This window comes from Cucurbita moschata, unplaced genomic scaffold (assembly GCF_002738365.1).
Source record: "Cucurbita moschata cultivar Rifu unplaced genomic scaffold, Cmos_1.0 Cmo_Scf00018, whole genome shotgun sequence".
Classification (NCBI taxonomy): Eukaryota; Viridiplantae; Streptophyta; class Magnoliopsida; order Cucurbitales; family Cucurbitaceae; genus Cucurbita; species Cucurbita moschata.
In genome coordinates this window covers 1,198,266-1,214,431 of record NW_019268534.1, presented here as the reverse complement: position 1 = coordinate 1,214,431, position 16,166 = coordinate 1,198,266, and the positions used below count along the sequence as shown (strand labels likewise).

Below are 16,166 nucleotides of genomic sequence, written 5' to 3'. Positions count from 1 at the left end.
AGGGTAGCTATTCTTTGAAACAAAGGACGTAGGTAATTTAAGGGAACAAGCTCAAACCTGCGCAAAATGGAACCAATGCCGAAGAGAAAGCTTCAATACATTGGAACTTGAAAATGTAGGTACCTGAACATAGCCATATTAACGTGAGATCTCATAAGTTGAGGAGAAAGTCTTTATAAGATGTGAAAACCTCTCCCTAACCAACGCATTTTAAAATCTTGAGGGAAAGCCTGCAAAGAAAAGTCCAAAGAGTACAGTATCTAGCTAGCGGTGGGCTTGGACTGTTACAATTAATATATGCACCAACCAGATAAAAGTACAACCCGAACAAATAAGGTCGAAATGAGATGTTGAGATTGCTACCTGGTCAAGCTTATAAGTCTTGGGCTGAAGAAAATAACGGAAGCAAAATCCCAATATAAACAAATCACTTAAGAAATTACAAACATCACGTCGAAGGAAGGCCAAGTATTTTTACCATTCCTTTAACTTTGCAGATAAGTTGTGTACAAAATGCTTTTATGGCTCTTATCAGGGTTCGGGACTACCATTTCCATAGGAAACTAACCCCCTTTGCCCAGACAAGGAGGAGCTGGAGCTAGACCGACTGGGAGAACCAGAATTTGCAGCACCACGACGTTTATCTGGAGATCTTGAACGTGACGAGCTACGATTATGATTCCTCGACTGCCATCTTTCTTTCTCAGGGGAAAAGTTTTTCTTTGGTCCAAGACGTGATTTTAGTCTTTCACTTATCTGTGTTCGCTTTTCCAAAGGACTAGGACTCCGACTCTTGCTACGGTCTTTGTAACGACCACGAAAACTTCCTGGACTGCGTGAAACACTCCGGCTCCTCCTTCGATATCTTGATGCATAGAAATTCCAACTCAAACATATTATAAATCTATATAGACAGGAAAAAGCTGTCTACTAAATCATGTGCAATTGTTTGAGACAAGTTTCTAATGGTTTGTAAATTAGAGACTCTAAGTGTACATTGCATGTTTAAAATAATAAACCTTCTTAGGTGTAACTATTGACTTTTTTTAAGTTTTATGGTAATATATATTCGTCATATCAATGTTTTGGGTAAGTATTTCAACCGTACATCCACAGTGAAGCACCCCCTACAAGGACTACATTGCAGCAGTTCTTCGAAAATGAGATGTTAGGAGCAAAAGACGAGCTCATACAACGGTCTTATGAACTTTTCTGTGCTTGTGTGACTGTGTGTGAGAGATGGAAAGAGAAAGGAGAAAACCTTGGAGGGCTCCTGCCTCTAGGAGGGCTTCGATATCGCCTATCAGGTGACCGATCACGTTTGTCTGTGTAGCTTGAATACCTTCATATAAAATGAAAGAACTAAATTCCAAAATCTTGTATATTATAGTTAGTATCTCAAAATAAATATTTACCCACAAAATAATAACAATAATAATAAAATTACCCAGCACGATTTCTTCCATAAATGCTTCGACCACCATAACCATGAGGACGTTCGGGTGATGGAGTACGGTAACGACGCACAAATGAATACTGCTCAGTAAAACCACGCCCCTTCCTTACACGTTTTGGAGTGCCATTTGGAGAATGACTTCTTGATGAAGTTTGACCGTGATTTGAAGCTGAAGGATCAGGAGCTTTTCTGAAAGAACCATGAACAGGACTCCGTGAAGGCATTGTCCTATTCCGCTCATCATACTTCATCCCAGAATTTCCTAATGTCTTATCTGGATTTCTGTTAAGATTGTTCCTGGGGCTGTTTCTTGGCCTTTCAGGAGTAGGGCTCCTGTCGGTCACGGATGTAAAAGTTCATGAAGCAACTGCCGGAACATAAGCTCGGAACAATTTGAAAAACGGATATAGAAGGGAATATGAAGTTGAAACCTGGAGTAGTTAGAGCCATCTGAAACAGGATGCTGATTAGCAGATCTCTCAAGTCTCTCAATTTCAGTTTTGTGACTATCGTTCGGAATGTCATCATGCTTCGGGGACAGTTCACCTTCTTCCTGTAATAAATTGACGTCCTGATTTTTCTGTTTTTCCACAGCGGTCTCGGCAACAGGATTCGAGGATTCCTTCTCATCTGTAATATTCAAATCATTTAAGTGTATGCTGCAGTACCATTACCTTGGAGATGTAACATGTGGACTTGTTATGAACACTAACAGCCCAAGTTCACCACCGGCAGATATTGTCCTCTTTGGGCTTCCCCTCAAGGTTTTTAAAACGTGTATGTTAAGGAGAGGTTTCTACACCCTTAGAAGGAAACAAAGCATTCCTTATAAGGGTGTAGAAACCTCTCCTTAGCAAACGCGTAAAACCATGAGGCTGACGGCGATAAGAAATGAGCCAAAGCGGACAATATCCGCTAGCGTTAGGTTTGGGCTGTTACAATCTCATTAATGCAAAATAAGTCATATTTGAGCGGGAAGAGATACTATACCAATAATACCTTTTGATTTAGTCTCAGAATGCTTGGAATCCTTTATTTTACGAGTAGTGGTACGATGATCAACTCGTTCACCATCAGAACTACTACTACTATCACTTGTACTCATACTCCTGGTGTCGGATGAACTCCCAGAGCTCCTGAAGGCAAATTATTATCAATGTCCTGAAACACACTGAAAGAATATAACAGAGGAAAGCAGAAAGCTAGAACCCAACTAGACATGACACGAACCATTTAGCCTTGCGCTTTGAATGCTTTCCTACTCGACCTCTTTTCTCTCTTTTTTGGCCTTTTCTTTTCCTTCCCTGCTGGGATTTTGCTGTTTTTTTGGATCTCCTCTTCCTGTACTTTCCATCACTCGAGGAACTAAAATCAGAAAGTGACGATTCTGAATCTGAAGAATAGGAATCCGATTCAGTATCAGAGCTGTATGAATCAGATGAAGAGTATCTCCTCTTTTTCTTTCTGTCCTTTAAGGACCGCTTCTGTCTGCCTCTCACTTGGCCATCAGAACTAGATTCTGAAGATGTAATCTTGTTCAACCTTTTCTTTTTCTCTGAAAAAGATCAAAGAACCATGCACAGGCAATTAGAAGAACACCTTATTTCTTGCTTTGGTTAATCCAATGTAACCTACATTAGTTCACTACCTTTTTCCTTTCTCACCACAGCTGGTTCCTTAATTTCTGATGGTTCACCACAGTCTACAATTTTCACAGGTTGTCTAGGCTTCCCATCAGCTGTCCCAATCTGCTCAATTTTCTTCACAACATCCATTCCCATCACAACTTTTCCAAAGACAACATGTTTCCTGTTCAAAATTGCAGAAAAGCGTCAACCAAACATATACTTATCCACATACAACAAAGTTGAATTATTTTCATTTGATTTTTGATTTTCAAGAAGGTGAGAAGGAGCCAGACGGATGGTCGAGAAATTATCGATCTTCAAATCCTAAGGAGAGTGCAAGAAAATACTCATTACCCATCAAGGTGAGGTTGGGGCTTAAATGTCATGAAGAATTGAGATCCATTAGTGTTTGGACCGCTGTTTGCCATGGAAAGAACACCAGGTCCATCGTGTTTTAGTCTGAAGTTCTCATCTGCAGTTTTCCAAGTTTGTACGATCATAACATGAACATATTTTGACAAGAGCTCACTGTACACGGGAAAATACCTGAAAATTTTCCTCCATAAACACTTTCACCACCAGTCCCTACAAGGTGGTAAAATGTTGTCCATTAGACGTCCGAACATTAGATAATGACATTTAAAAGGGAAAAAGAAATCCTTTCAAATAATTCATGAGAAGTAAGAAAGGCGTACCATTTCCTCGAGAAAAATCACCACCCTGATGAGCAAAGAAAAAGAATAAACATTGGTCATGGAGAAATATTAAGGGGACAAAGAAGTAGAATTAGCAAAAATCAGTGTGTCAACCTTCCAAGGTCTCAATGAACATGTTTAGAATATCTAATATTTTGAAGTAATAAATCCCCATGATAATACCAGAAATGTCCAAAGGCATGATTTTCATAATTCAGTTATTCAGTTATCCTCTCTAACCGAGGTGAGATCTCACAATAAGTGCATCAAAGTGTTTTTCGTTGTTCAATTATTAGTTATAAGAGATTTGAAAAGCATTTATCTAAGGAGTAAGTGCACGAAAAGCATATATTTCTTTATTTAGTTATGTATTATGATAGAATCAAGACCATTTATTTATTTATTTTTGAATACTCAACATTTAATGGTGATCGAAAGCAAAGAACAAAAGTAACATACTTGGGCCATGAACCCTTTAATAACTCTATGAAAAAATGTTCCTTTGTAGTGAAGAGGCTTCTCTGTAGTCTTCCCAATCCCCTTTGCACCTGAAAACAACAGGCAATGTAATTGGAAAATAATATATTCGCCCAAAGTATACTGTGTCGATTAGTTATTGTATTTTTACAATTGCCGACTACTATCGGACAAGTGTAGATTACACCAAACAGGTATAATTTCAAAGGTTATTTTCCATATACCAGGCATCTAGCAATAGCAAGAAAGAATAGACAATGGATTCGAAATCAGATATAAAATGATTAGGATTTATTTAAAGATCATTCTCGACGTTTCTTGAATAATAAAATGATAAATAGCTAAACAAATGAATATTACACTATGCATCAAATTTTAGATCATTCTTGATATTTCCTGGATAATCAGAAACAAGATTTTAAACTTACAAGCAATAAAACCTACCTGTACAGAGTGCTCTGAAATTTTCGGCGGTTTTAGGAACAACATTGGCAAAGAGCTGCATTGTTCAAAAGAGAACATGTTATCAGAAATCAAGCACATAAAATCTTTTTGCTTCATTTCAACAGATAAAGGGACCAAAGAAATTCACTCACTTCTATTACAATTCTTTGCACTGGTTCCCCGTCAATTGAAACATCCAAGAACACAAGAGGATTTTTCTTCTTGCTCATCACGTGTAGCTTCAAGGAAAGAAGAAATTAGTACATCCAGATCAATCAAATGTACAAATTTCTTAAAACTACATCTGGGCAAAATGGAATATGCAACACAGAAATCTAAAATAAATAAAAAATTGTAGCTCCTTTCATGATTTTAAGCAACATAAAATGATCAAACTTATCAGATCCCACAAAATCATCAACGTTAATCTTCAACGGCTGCCGTCTACCAACGTCAAGACATTACATTGCATAAAAGCTTTCTAATACAACGCCAGCTCGAGTATCGTCTCAAGACAACAATCACACAAAACCCTAAACCCTAAACGAAGACCCATTTCGTCGGAAGAGATAAAGCTCCTATAATAAAATCTTTCGAACTTTAGGAGCTCCAAAATACAAATTCTCATGGAAACAATAAAGAGAGAACTTCGTAGAAACAGAAATCCTGCAAGTAGCTGATGGATAAATAAAAATAGCTAGCAGGAGCTTTATGATTGAAACGAAATCAACTTCGATTAGATTGAATGTATCTAAAAATAATTGGCTTCAATGGAGCTCGAAATTAGCTTACCTCACAGATTTTTCTCGCTCCACCAAGATGAACGGCTGAGTTGCCTAAGCTTTCAACGAAGTGAGTTGGGTTTTGGCTATTGAATCCCAGTGTTGGTCCTTTTCTTTTTTCTTTTTCTTTTTTTTTTTCACTTTCAATTTTATCGTATGCTTTTATTACATTAAACTCGGGTCATTTTAGTACAATACAAATAAGAATACTATTTTTCAATTAAAACTTTAAAATAGTTTTTTTTTTCAAAAAATAAGTTTAATGTCTAAATTTTTTATTGATTCGATATAAATCTTTTAAAAAATTTAATACTAATGGACCCATTAGATAATAGTATTTTTTTTTAATTTTATTATTTTAACCGTTTAAAGTATTTTTAAAATAAAATAAGATCGTCTAAAATAATAATAATAAAAGTATTTCTATTAATAGTATCATTTTCAAAGTTAAATTCAATTGTATTTTTATTAATTTAATCTTTAAAATATTAAGATTTTTATCATTCTAATTCTTAAATATAATTTTACTTATTTGTTCGATTTTTAAATTGATGTGATCGACTCCATTAATACTGACTATCGTTCCTCTAATTTTTTAGAATTTAAGTAGAAGAGTTGTTCATTTCCATGTGTGCACTGTTCCATTACTTTTTTTTTTCTTTTCATATTTTTAGATTAATTATATATTTTCAACACATCATACTACTGCACGATGCAAAGTGGAAGGTAAGAGTTAGGACTATGATTTTCAAGATGGTCGATGTACAAGTTTTATTGGATTTAGAACAATTATGGTTCTAGTGGCACGTCCAGAAGCATGTTAAGTAAATTCAATGTAATTAAAATACATTTGTCACATTGTTATATCATATGATATTTTTAATGATATACGTATCGTTGTTGACTATTCGCTCACCCCTCGATGTTTCGAGAACGGACGGAAATCAAATCAAAGGTTGACTTTCTTACAAGTAAAAAATCAAGATTAACACGTGGATATTTCTTATTGGTCGAGTATGGTGGTCCTTAAAGCACCGGATTTTTGCCCACGCGCTTAAACGTTCACGTTGAAAACGCGCGTACGAAACGAGGGAAACAAATCGGACTCTGACAACGACGATGCATACTTTCTTCTCATCGGAAGAACTCTCCGAATCCTTCTGGTCGCCACAGCCGCCGCCGCCGCCGCCGCCATCTTCGCCGCCATCGTATTCTCCTTTTCGATCGCTGGATCCTTCCTTGACGATGAACCGAAGCGCCTCTGAGTGGGCGCTCGAGAGGTTTCTTGAGGAAGTTTCGGCGTTGCCTGTGAACAGTTGCCCTTCGACTACCTCCGATCGCGTGGTCGTTTCTCCGGTGGATGTGGCATCTCCTGCTTCTCAGTCTTCGACATCGAAGCGTGATGAAGGTGATGATGAGATTTTGGAGATCAAGAAGGCGGATTGTGATCACGATCGTTCTCAGCCAATTCCGTCTTTGGATCCGTCGAAAATGGCTCGGAGTAATCCTGATCAGTACCGTGTGTTTTTGAAGAATCGTCTTGATATGGCTTGCGCTGCTGCGGCTCTGTCGCGGGTAACTATTTTCTCTCTCTTTTGAAACTGATTGGTGTCTGTGCTTTGGTGAGTTCGGATTTGAAATGCAGAACTCTAATTGTGTTTTGAGGTGAAATTGAGGAACTCAATCTGTTTCTTTTGAAAGAGAAGTTGTTTTTAGCCATTTTAGTGTTCGCGATTGCAGGTCGCGTCTTCGGAGCCCAAAGGCCCAGTCCAGCCAGCCGATCACCCTGGGCAAACATCGAACGCATTCGAATTTGGCATTCAAGCCCCGGGCCAAGGTAGCTTCCGCTCAGGCAGTCTTATGAGTTTTATTATATTCATTATTTATCTTAGTTATCTAGTTATTCCTATGGCTTTCGTTGGCCGTTTTCCATTTGGTGCCGACAGAAGTATTGAGCATTCTCTCGTATATGAGAAGATCTAGTACGTGAAGTCAAATTTGTGGAAAAAATATGGAACATTTCTTTTGTTTTCCAGTTCTCTGTTGTGGGGGGCACGTTGGTACATTGTTCTTGGCGGAGGGTGGTGTTATTTCTTCAGAAGCCGCATCTTTTGAACACCTCGACTGCGAAGTGTTGATTTTGTCTCATCAAGTTGAGTTTCCGTAATTATGAATTATGGATTGAAAAGTTGCCGGTTGTAGTGCATGGCATAATGACATGCAACCGGACTTTTCTCACTCCACTCTGGTAATATTGAATGTCTGGACTCTTTTCGGTAGCTCTACAGTTATCTTTTCTAATATTTGATGATGTTCATCTCCTAGTAAGCTAGTTTGATTATTCTATTGATCTCCTGGAATGCTAAATTTTTTTGTTATCATCCCTGTCGTCTTATTATTTGAAGTCCTTTATTTTTATCTTGTTAGGTCTTTAGGTATTATTTAGGCTCATTCATTGATACGATGAATGGAATATATAGAGGGTCCCTATCGGATATCAATTACATAAAATGCTCCAATGTTTTTTTTTTTTTTTTGCTCCATTTTTGGATGATAATTTTTGTAAGCCGCTTTTTTATTCTTTCACTCTCTCAATATAAGCTTGGCATCTATAAAAAGGGGGAAAAAACATGCTTAAGGTAGTAGTCAAAATATTTTTTTTTTGGGGGATCTTATATTTTACTAGTTAGTACCCTTTTCTTGATGTATCTTGTCTCTTCCAACTCTTTTTACCATTGGAACTGTGTGCTATAACTGCAATATCACTTTTGCTAAATGGTGGCTAAGGCTCTGATCGTGGAACTTCAACAAAAGAAAGTGAGGCTACTGGTAGTCAACTTGGGATCCCATCCTTACCTGCAATGCCTAAGAAGCTTGGGATACAAGCTGTTCAAACAACAAGTGGATCATCCAGAGATGAGTCCGATGATGATGATCTTGAAGGAGACATTGAAAACATTGAGAATATGGATCCTGGTGATGCAAGACGAGCTAGGAGGTAATATATTTCCGTTGATTGAGAATATGACTCAAGCAACGATCATTTGATCACCCTCTGGTTATTGTTTACTTCTTATGCCTTCTATTATTCTTTTCACCCGTTATAATCTTTAGAGCAGGTATTGTTGTTACATCTTCTTTGATGATATAAGTTCATCATGTGCTAAACTTAATTCTCATATCAAATCCCCTCCACAATCGCGTTGTACCTTTGTGAAACAAAAAAGCTTGAAGTTGCACCTTCCAATAAAATATTTTGGAAAAGAGCACTTATTAGAAAAATTCTGTAATTTTTACTAATAGAGATATGTCAAGCATGTTTACTTTGCATTTAAATAAAAACTATCCTCTTTTCTTGTTGCTACTATTGAGGGGTTTTTTTGTGTGATCGTTATTGGTTTTTGGGAAAGTAAGATACCTCATCTTCCATCCTGTCCTTTTACTTGTTTAGTAAATGTTATTATCTGGAAGAGTTTTTGTTTCTAATCAGTAAATAAATATTAGAGAAAGGAGAGAAAAAGAAGCCATATGCGAAAAATCAATCCTTCTGCCCAATTTGTTGCCCGGTCCTAGCTTTACTCACTTGACATTGATGGTGGCCTAGGATGTTGTCAAATAGAGAATCAGCAAGACGCTCCAGACGACGAAAACAAGCACACTTGAATGAACTTGAGACACAGGTACCCTTATATGTTCTTGGTTACTTTCCTTTCTTACTAAAACATTTACTAAATGTGGTTCCTTTTCTAAAGGTCGGTCAACTTAGGGTTGAACACTCTACTTTGTTAAAGCGTCTAACAGATGTAAATCAGAAGTACGATGATGCAGCTGTTGACAATAGAATTTTGAAAGCTGATATCGAGACTTTAAGAGCGAAGGTTAGTCATTGTTGTTTTTTTCTTTTTGGTTTTTTTTCTCCCTTGGGGGTAAAGGAAGGAGTGGGGGAAAAAAAAAAGAAAAGAAAAGAAAAGAAGAATAACATAAAAGACCAAAACAAGGACAAAAAGGACTTCGAACATCTAATTAAAGCAGAAATTAGGCACTGCGCTCTCCCTTGCGGAATGGTTAAAGTTCTGATGCATTCCTCTTCATCTACCTTGGCAATTCTTGATCGTGGATGATAGTACTTTCCTCCTGTTCCTTCATTCTTTTCTTCCAAGTAAGAGTGCCATTTCCACATTTTTCAGGTTCACCCTGCTCCGTGTATCATAGGCTCTTTTTTATTGGTTCCTAGGCAGCACTATAAACTGTTTTCCTAAATGCAAGATGAACAGACTTTTTAAAAGTGCATCAAAACCGAAGCTACAACGGATTAATCTAGTGGTCAATAAGGGCCAATGTAAATAGCAAAGAGCTCAAAAAGGGAATAGGTTGAAATCATGATTTCTACCTATATAGTATTTAATTTCTTACCAGCTACTTTGAAAACTAAATGTAGTAGGGTAAAGTAGTTGTCCCATGAGAATAGCCTAGATGCACTTAATCTGGCCTGAACATTCACAATTATTAAAAAAAAAAAGAAAAAAAAGGAAAACAAAGGCGTCAGAACCACATTAAAGAACAAAATTGTCTATTGAATTGTTTTGTACCTTGACGAGTGGAGGTATATCGAAAAGAAACCATCTTGTGTTTGCCGATGCACCTTGATGATAGACGGTGTAAGATTTCAGAAAATTTAAATGCCCATGATTTGCACATCCTCTAGCACAATTGTTAGTGTACTTGCCTTCTCAATGTTGTGGCATTGCCACCTCAACCAGATTAGTGTGTTATAGGAGAGGTACGATTTTAATCGTCGAAGTGCACTTGGATGATAGAAAGTGATTGAGGAAGTCAAACCTCGATGATTGAAGGTCATTAAGGAACTCGAATAGTCTAAAGGTTTGCTTGGTGTTGCTTTGGTTTTGGAGGTAAACGGGGAGAAGTCATTTTGTAATTTCCATGATGATCAATTGGTAGATTTGTTGTCAATAGCTTACTTGTCTATTGACATAGGTCAAAGAGTGGTATAAGTAAAATTTGAGACAACAATGTTCTTAGGAGTGTCAAAGACTAAGGGGTTGGATAAGGCTGACCATATCTTCAAAAGTCGGGATTCCAATATTGAAAGCTCGTCAAATTTGGTGTAAATCGGATACTTGACAAACACTCAACCAATGACTTCTTGCCAAAATGACATCTACTCTTGCTGAAGCAATATACCTTAGAATATACTACAAGTGACGGCATGGTGTCAGCTCTCCACCATCGTTGGGTCCCATGACCTAAATGAGCTACCCCTTGACATGTGGTGTGCGGAAGCATCGTAATACAAGTGTCTTGGGTGTTTTCCTTCAATGGGTTTTTGAGGAGAGTGTCGGACAACACAAGTGGGCTAACATTGCGCCCCATCCCTTGAGTTAGAGATTGGTATATAGGGTCATTCTTCGACAAGGTATGCAGAAATGACTAAACATGGACACAAGAGGGTTCATGCCTTGTTAGTATTAGGATGAATGGATGTTCGAGATGTTTCGATCATAAAAGATTACTCATGGATTGGTTCTCGATAAGCGTGTCAAAGTGAGCAGTGAAGGCCGATCTCATCTCAAGTCTTAGGATGCATCATGAAGCATCAGTGGGACTCCAAAGTTTACGGTTAACACTGTATTGAACCGATTTGTCCCGATAAGCATTGTAATGCCATGATAAGCTCTAGCATCAACATGCCCTTATAAGTGTTATAATGCTCCAATAGGCTCCAATAAGTGTTGAAATCACCTGATGAGCTTCGGTTGAGTGTTTTGAGGTTGTTTTAACCCAATGAAGGGTCCAAACACAACTTGGTGAAGCTTTAGATCCGGGTTGTATTATTAAGGATCAAGATGACAAGATGAGATGCGACGTTGCATTTGAAGGAACTTGGCCTAATGTAGAGGCAAGGTTGAACTAAGTCAATTAGAGTCGTAATCAAGTGAAAATGCACGTATATGCGATGTGTATGGCTAAATGAAGCTTAGTTTCTGTATGAGTTTTGTTTGATCGGCGAAGGAGAACCTCGCCTACAGTCCGACAAAGTCATAAAACTAGTAAAAAAGTATAATGGGGATTGAGTTTCCCTTTAAGTTGGTTATGATTGTGTCAAAATCATGGTGGAATGCCCAAAAAAAATATATCTTCCCCAACCCTTAAAAATAATTCCGATTATAAAGAAGAAAACTCGGAAAGAAAGAAAGGAAAAATAAGCCCACATTTTTTCAACCGGCCGTCGAACCCTTTTTGACCTTTTTTGTAATCCTGTACACAATACAATTTCTCAGGGGATTTCTCTCTACCCACAAAATTCTTTTGTATTTACAACCTGTTGTAATTACAACTCTTGTTGACTATTAGTGATTGGAAGGCTCTTAATGGTGTAGTTTTTTTAGGTGCCCTTTCTTGTAGAGTACAAGGATGGATTAACTGTATAGTGAGAATAGTATGATGCCTGACTTTATGTTTTTGGGAAATCAATAGGATATTTATGAATATTGTACGTGAATTGTCAGGTGAAAATGGCTGAAGAAACAGTGAAGAGAGTGACAGGAGTGAATCCACTGCTTGCTGCCATGTCTCAAAGCCAAATGCCGTTTGTCAGTAGCCAAATGCCGTCGCAATCCAACACCCAATTCTTCCACCGAAACATGTCTCCATTTGCAAACAGCCCCCCACATCACCAGAATTTGGAAGGCCCTGTTCCAACTATTTCTCCACCCATTCCACATGTTGGAAGATCACAAAATGACGTGGCAACCAAAATGACCGATATGCCCTCCGTGCATATTGATCACGTGCAGAAGCAGACCGTGCATGGCACAATGTCAGGTTGGGATGCAGAACCTTCACACGCTGCTCCAAACCACAAGAATTGAATGCCGTTTCTGTTCCAAATTTTCCAAGGTCGGTCGTTTGCAAGGTATCTACCATTTACATGTAACATCGGGCTTGTGGCATTAAAGGGATTAATAAGAAATGAAATACTCCTTACCTATTGTTTTCATTTCATGTTCCATTATGTAATAAGACTTGGATCTCGTTTTAAGTAGGTATTTTTTCAGAAGCAAAAATCAGTTGGCTAGTTGGTTCCATATAATATTTTACCAGTTTTTCACTTTGCAAACAGCCTTAGAAAGGAACTGAATACAGCAATTTGAGCATCTATGAGTAAAATTGAATGTGATATAGATTTTCTTGTCATGTCTTGTCTCTTTCAGATGTTAAAAGAGAGGAAATAGCTTCGGTGAGTAAAATTGAATACAATATTTTAGAGATGTTACAAATATATTTGAAGGACAGCAATATTTCCTTGATCCATATATTTCTGTTATACTGTCGCTACAGAATGATGATAAATGATCTGTCTAAACTTGGTTCCTAACTAATATTGAAGCTGATGAGCAGCGGCGAGCTTCATGTATCAAAAAGGTGAAGAGCTCGCCAGAAAGATCAAAAAAAGAAACTGCAAAGTGGTTGGAGAGATGCAAAGATTAATGTTATCAGTCTGATCTTGGCCTGTGTGAACCATTCTTGGGATTGTTGTATAATGGCAAAATCCAATGGGATCCATATTTTCTTCTTCCACAACACCTCCAATACACAACCAAAACAGCAGCCAACACTCCCATGGGAATCGCCCATCTGTTTCACCAAATAAACCAAGAAAACCAGTTAAACTCACATCAGTTTCAACTCCATATATGACATCCAAACATGATCTTCTAGTGAGATGAAAGGTCATTCTCTCTATATGAACAAACCAAAAATTACCAGTCATGAAGGTGTATTCCTAGAAATAGTTGATGGAGGAACTGATAAAACTATCCTTCCTCAATAAAATCATTCATTTACATTGTCAAATGATCTAAGACTTGAAGGTTTCATTTTTTAGGCATGAGAATGAGTAGGTATGAAGCTCATAGTTAGATATAAGGTATGGTATATTCAATAACCAGAAAAGTTACTAACCTGTCCAAATCCAGGATGGGGCTATAAACGATTGTTTCCCAGGTGACTACAACAAAATGCCACACAGGGCTGTAGTAAAGGGTCTCGGCCGACCAGAACATCCTCGTGTATATCTCCAAAAAGATGAAGAGCAGCCATGCCCCAATTTCAATTAAGAAGAACTTTATAACAAACCTTCCCACAATCACCATGCTAAGAGAAAACGCCACCAACCAATTGAAAAGCCTGTGATTGTATTCCTTGATAAAGAGAGATCGTGACTTCCCTAACATCTGCAAATCATGACTCATCCATGATTAGAAAATTCAGCTTTTGAAACTGTATATGGTCGATTTGGTCAGATTGGGACAGCCATCTAAGCTTGAAAACGTATGTGGAAAACATCTAGAAAGAAATGGGGTCATATACGAACAGTTGATTGGCGTAGACACAGAGTACAAATCAAATTTATTCTTTTTAAAACAAAATAAATTTCAAAATACCGATTGAGACACCACATGAAGGTCACTAAAACGACTTGAAAGATATCGTAACTTTATGAATAAATCAGGTCAGTTTACGAGCAAAACTAAGTGAAACACCCATTTCACTGTCATCTATGTTCCATGAAATTAACATAAAATCAGAATTAGACATCAAGATAACCTGATGGCCGCATTACCTTTGACATACGTTGCTCATAGTTTTCTTTTGATGGTCCAACACACTCTTGCTCAAAACTTTGATTGCATTGCAGAAAACCTGCATTGAATTTTGCCATTGACGGAAGCCTTAGAGCTTGAAGGTGGTCCATTTGATCTTCACACTTTGTATACAGTTCCTCACAGAGCTTTGAGGATTGATACCGATTCGCCAATATAATGTTACTATGCACCTATAAACAATTTTTAGAGGTTAGGGAGCTTACATAACAAGGGGCTTAGAAATCAAAGGAAAAAAAACATGTTATTCAGGCAATTGCACTGGAGGCCAATGATAAACAATGCATGCTAAGAGACTAGCACTGAAAGGTGGTTCTCCCAATTTGATTATCACTATTATTACAACTACTACTAGAAACTGAAAGGTATTCCAAGGTCAAGAGACTAGCACTGCAAGATGGTTCTCCCAATTTCATCCAAATGAATTGTTTACTTCAACTTCACAAGAAATAGGCTAAAATACACCAAGGTATCAGATGTTTAGCAACTATTATTCACTAAATTGACGATACTTGACATCATACCCCAAAAAATTTAGACTACTTTTAATAGAGAAGTTGAAACCTTGTCGATTTCTTCATCAAGTTGTGTGACTGACTTCTTTGCATGGTGACGGCCAAAATGTTGTTCATCGAAAGCTCGCATTGCCTCTGCTCGATGGATTTCATGGGTTCCTTGCAAAGATTGCTCTGTCATAGGTAAATGCACCGTTGCCATTCTGTCACTGTATATTTTCAAACATCGCTCAAGAACACCCTTGTTGAAAACCTCAACAAGAGATCCGGTAGATGGAATTTCCCCTTTGTTCAATGCTTCAAGAATCTAAAATTGAAGCAAAATGTAAATTAAAGTTAGAAATAAATCATGTATTGATAAAAATTAAAGAAAAAAATGGATGCATACATCATTTAAATGTTCATCAAATTGTTAGTGGAACCACTAGTGAAAAGACGGGTAACGAGCAAATAAATTCGAGACAATAAAATGCACATTCACCTGTTCTAAGAAGGATACAAATTCCTTCCCATTCATAGATTTTCCCTGCACAATCTTTGGACGGATAATGCTCGTAACAAGCTTTTTTAACTCTTCCCTCTTTGTAACATATGTTGGCTCCAGCTCACCATCCTTCATATCACAAAGCTTGATTCTTTGAAGATGAGGCTGTTAAAAACATAAAATCACAATTTTATTGGACTCCTCAAGAAAAAGTTTTGAAAGAAATACGGTCCTATATGCCTAGAACATAGCTTGCTACTACCATGCATATCAGTTTTTACAGAAATAACATGTTTTGACATAGAAGTAAATGTGCATGCAAGGATCCCTTCTTCCTAACACCACAATTAAGCATAACCCCATGTTAATAATGAGACTGAACGGAGATGATCAAAAAATGAGGAAGGGTCATACTTGTGGTAAGCTGAAGGCTGTACTATTATCTCCCATAATAGCCAAAGAATCTCGAATTTGGTTAACCTGATGCAATTACAGAGATCACACCTATTTTCCCTGAAAATAAATGTTTTTCTTTTCTTTCCATAAAAAACGAAACTGAAGTCTGAGGGTGAATACCAGATCAATGTTTTTGTTTCCTGCATTTATGATAAAAGCACCATGCATTAAAAAAAAAATCCTACACATATGCTAAGATACTTTAGAATGAATCAGTCTAGTCTTATTGCAGTAAAACATTAAAACCAACCTTCGCTATTAGGCACTTGTTTTAGAGCTTCATTCACCATTTCTTGAACACTTTTTCCTTCTATAAAACAGCAACAAAAGAGTCAAATAAATCTAGAGTACAAAAATTGGGGCAGGAAGAACAGGACACCTCCTTTTAATTCCCTATTTGATGGCCAAAAATATATACAAAGCTCCAGCCGAAGTGTCAGAAACAAAATACATTAGGTCAAATCTTAGACTTAATGGGCCAATTTTTCTTTTGTTTTTTTTTTCTTTTTTTTTCTGAAAAGAAAAAAAAAAAAAAAAAAAAAAAA

At 37.3% G+C, this 16,166-nt stretch overlaps 3 protein-coding genes across 4 annotated transcripts in view; 1 reads left to right on the top strand and 2 right to left on the bottom strand.

Annotated features, from left to right (window-relative positions):
• Positions 1 to 332: 332 nt before the first annotated feature.
• Positions 333 to 5,622, bottom strand: LOC111456353 (peptidyl-prolyl cis-trans isomerase CYP63-like). Of its 2 annotated transcripts, none has more exons than XM_023098177.1 (14): positions 5,493 to 5,622; positions 4,853 to 4,939; positions 4,701 to 4,755; positions 4,239 to 4,327; positions 3,780 to 3,804; positions 3,631 to 3,669; positions 3,439 to 3,556; positions 3,105 to 3,265; positions 2,687 to 3,011; positions 2,447 to 2,592; positions 1,888 to 2,086; positions 1,448 to 1,789; positions 1,262 to 1,342; positions 333 to 865 (listed from the first exon to the last, which is right to left on the bottom strand). In XM_023098177.1, the coding sequence occupies exons 2-14, from the start codon at positions 4,928 to 4,930 to the stop codon at positions 532 to 534; spliced, it is 1,992 nt and encodes a 663-aa protein (XP_022953945.1). In that variant the 5' UTR covers positions 4,931 to 4,939; positions 5,493 to 5,622; the 3' UTR covers positions 333 to 531. The 2 variants fall into 2 exon arrangements, with proteins under 2 accessions (XP_022953945.1, XP_022953946.1); XM_023098178.1 differs by having other exon boundaries at positions 2,456 to 2,592.
• A 937-nt stretch (positions 5,623 to 6,559) lies between these two features.
• Positions 6,560 to 12,684, top strand: LOC111456029 (light-inducible protein CPRF2-like). The gene is made up of 6 exons (XM_023097728.1): positions 6,560 to 7,057; positions 7,223 to 7,319; positions 8,270 to 8,480; positions 9,087 to 9,162; positions 9,235 to 9,360; positions 12,010 to 12,684. Exons 1-6 carry the CDS (start codon positions 6,602 to 6,604, stop codon positions 12,370 to 12,372), a joined length of 1,329 nt encoding a protein of 442 aa, XP_022953496.1. The 5' UTR covers positions 6,560 to 6,601; the 3' UTR covers positions 12,373 to 12,684.
• Positions 12,685 to 12,741: 57 nt separating this feature from the next.
• Positions 12,742 to 16,166, bottom strand: part of LOC111456028 (guanylate-binding protein 4) — a 10,110-nt gene continuing 6,685 nt past the window's right edge. Inside the window, exons 10-17 of the mRNA XM_023097727.1 lie at positions 15,872 to 15,931; positions 15,742 to 15,761; positions 15,580 to 15,645; positions 15,163 to 15,330; positions 14,731 to 14,988; positions 14,127 to 14,339; positions 13,466 to 13,737; positions 12,742 to 13,138 (exon numbers count right to left, since the gene is read on the bottom strand). Of these exons, the coding sequence (XP_022953495.1) occupies positions 12,997 to 13,138; positions 13,466 to 13,737; positions 14,127 to 14,339; positions 14,731 to 14,988; positions 15,163 to 15,330; positions 15,580 to 15,645; positions 15,742 to 15,761; positions 15,872 to 15,931 (1,199 nt within the window). The 3' untranslated portion in view covers positions 12,742 to 12,996. The remainder of the gene's footprint in view (positions 13,139 to 13,465; positions 13,738 to 14,126; positions 14,340 to 14,730; positions 14,989 to 15,162; positions 15,331 to 15,579; positions 15,646 to 15,741; positions 15,762 to 15,871; positions 15,932 to 16,166) is intronic.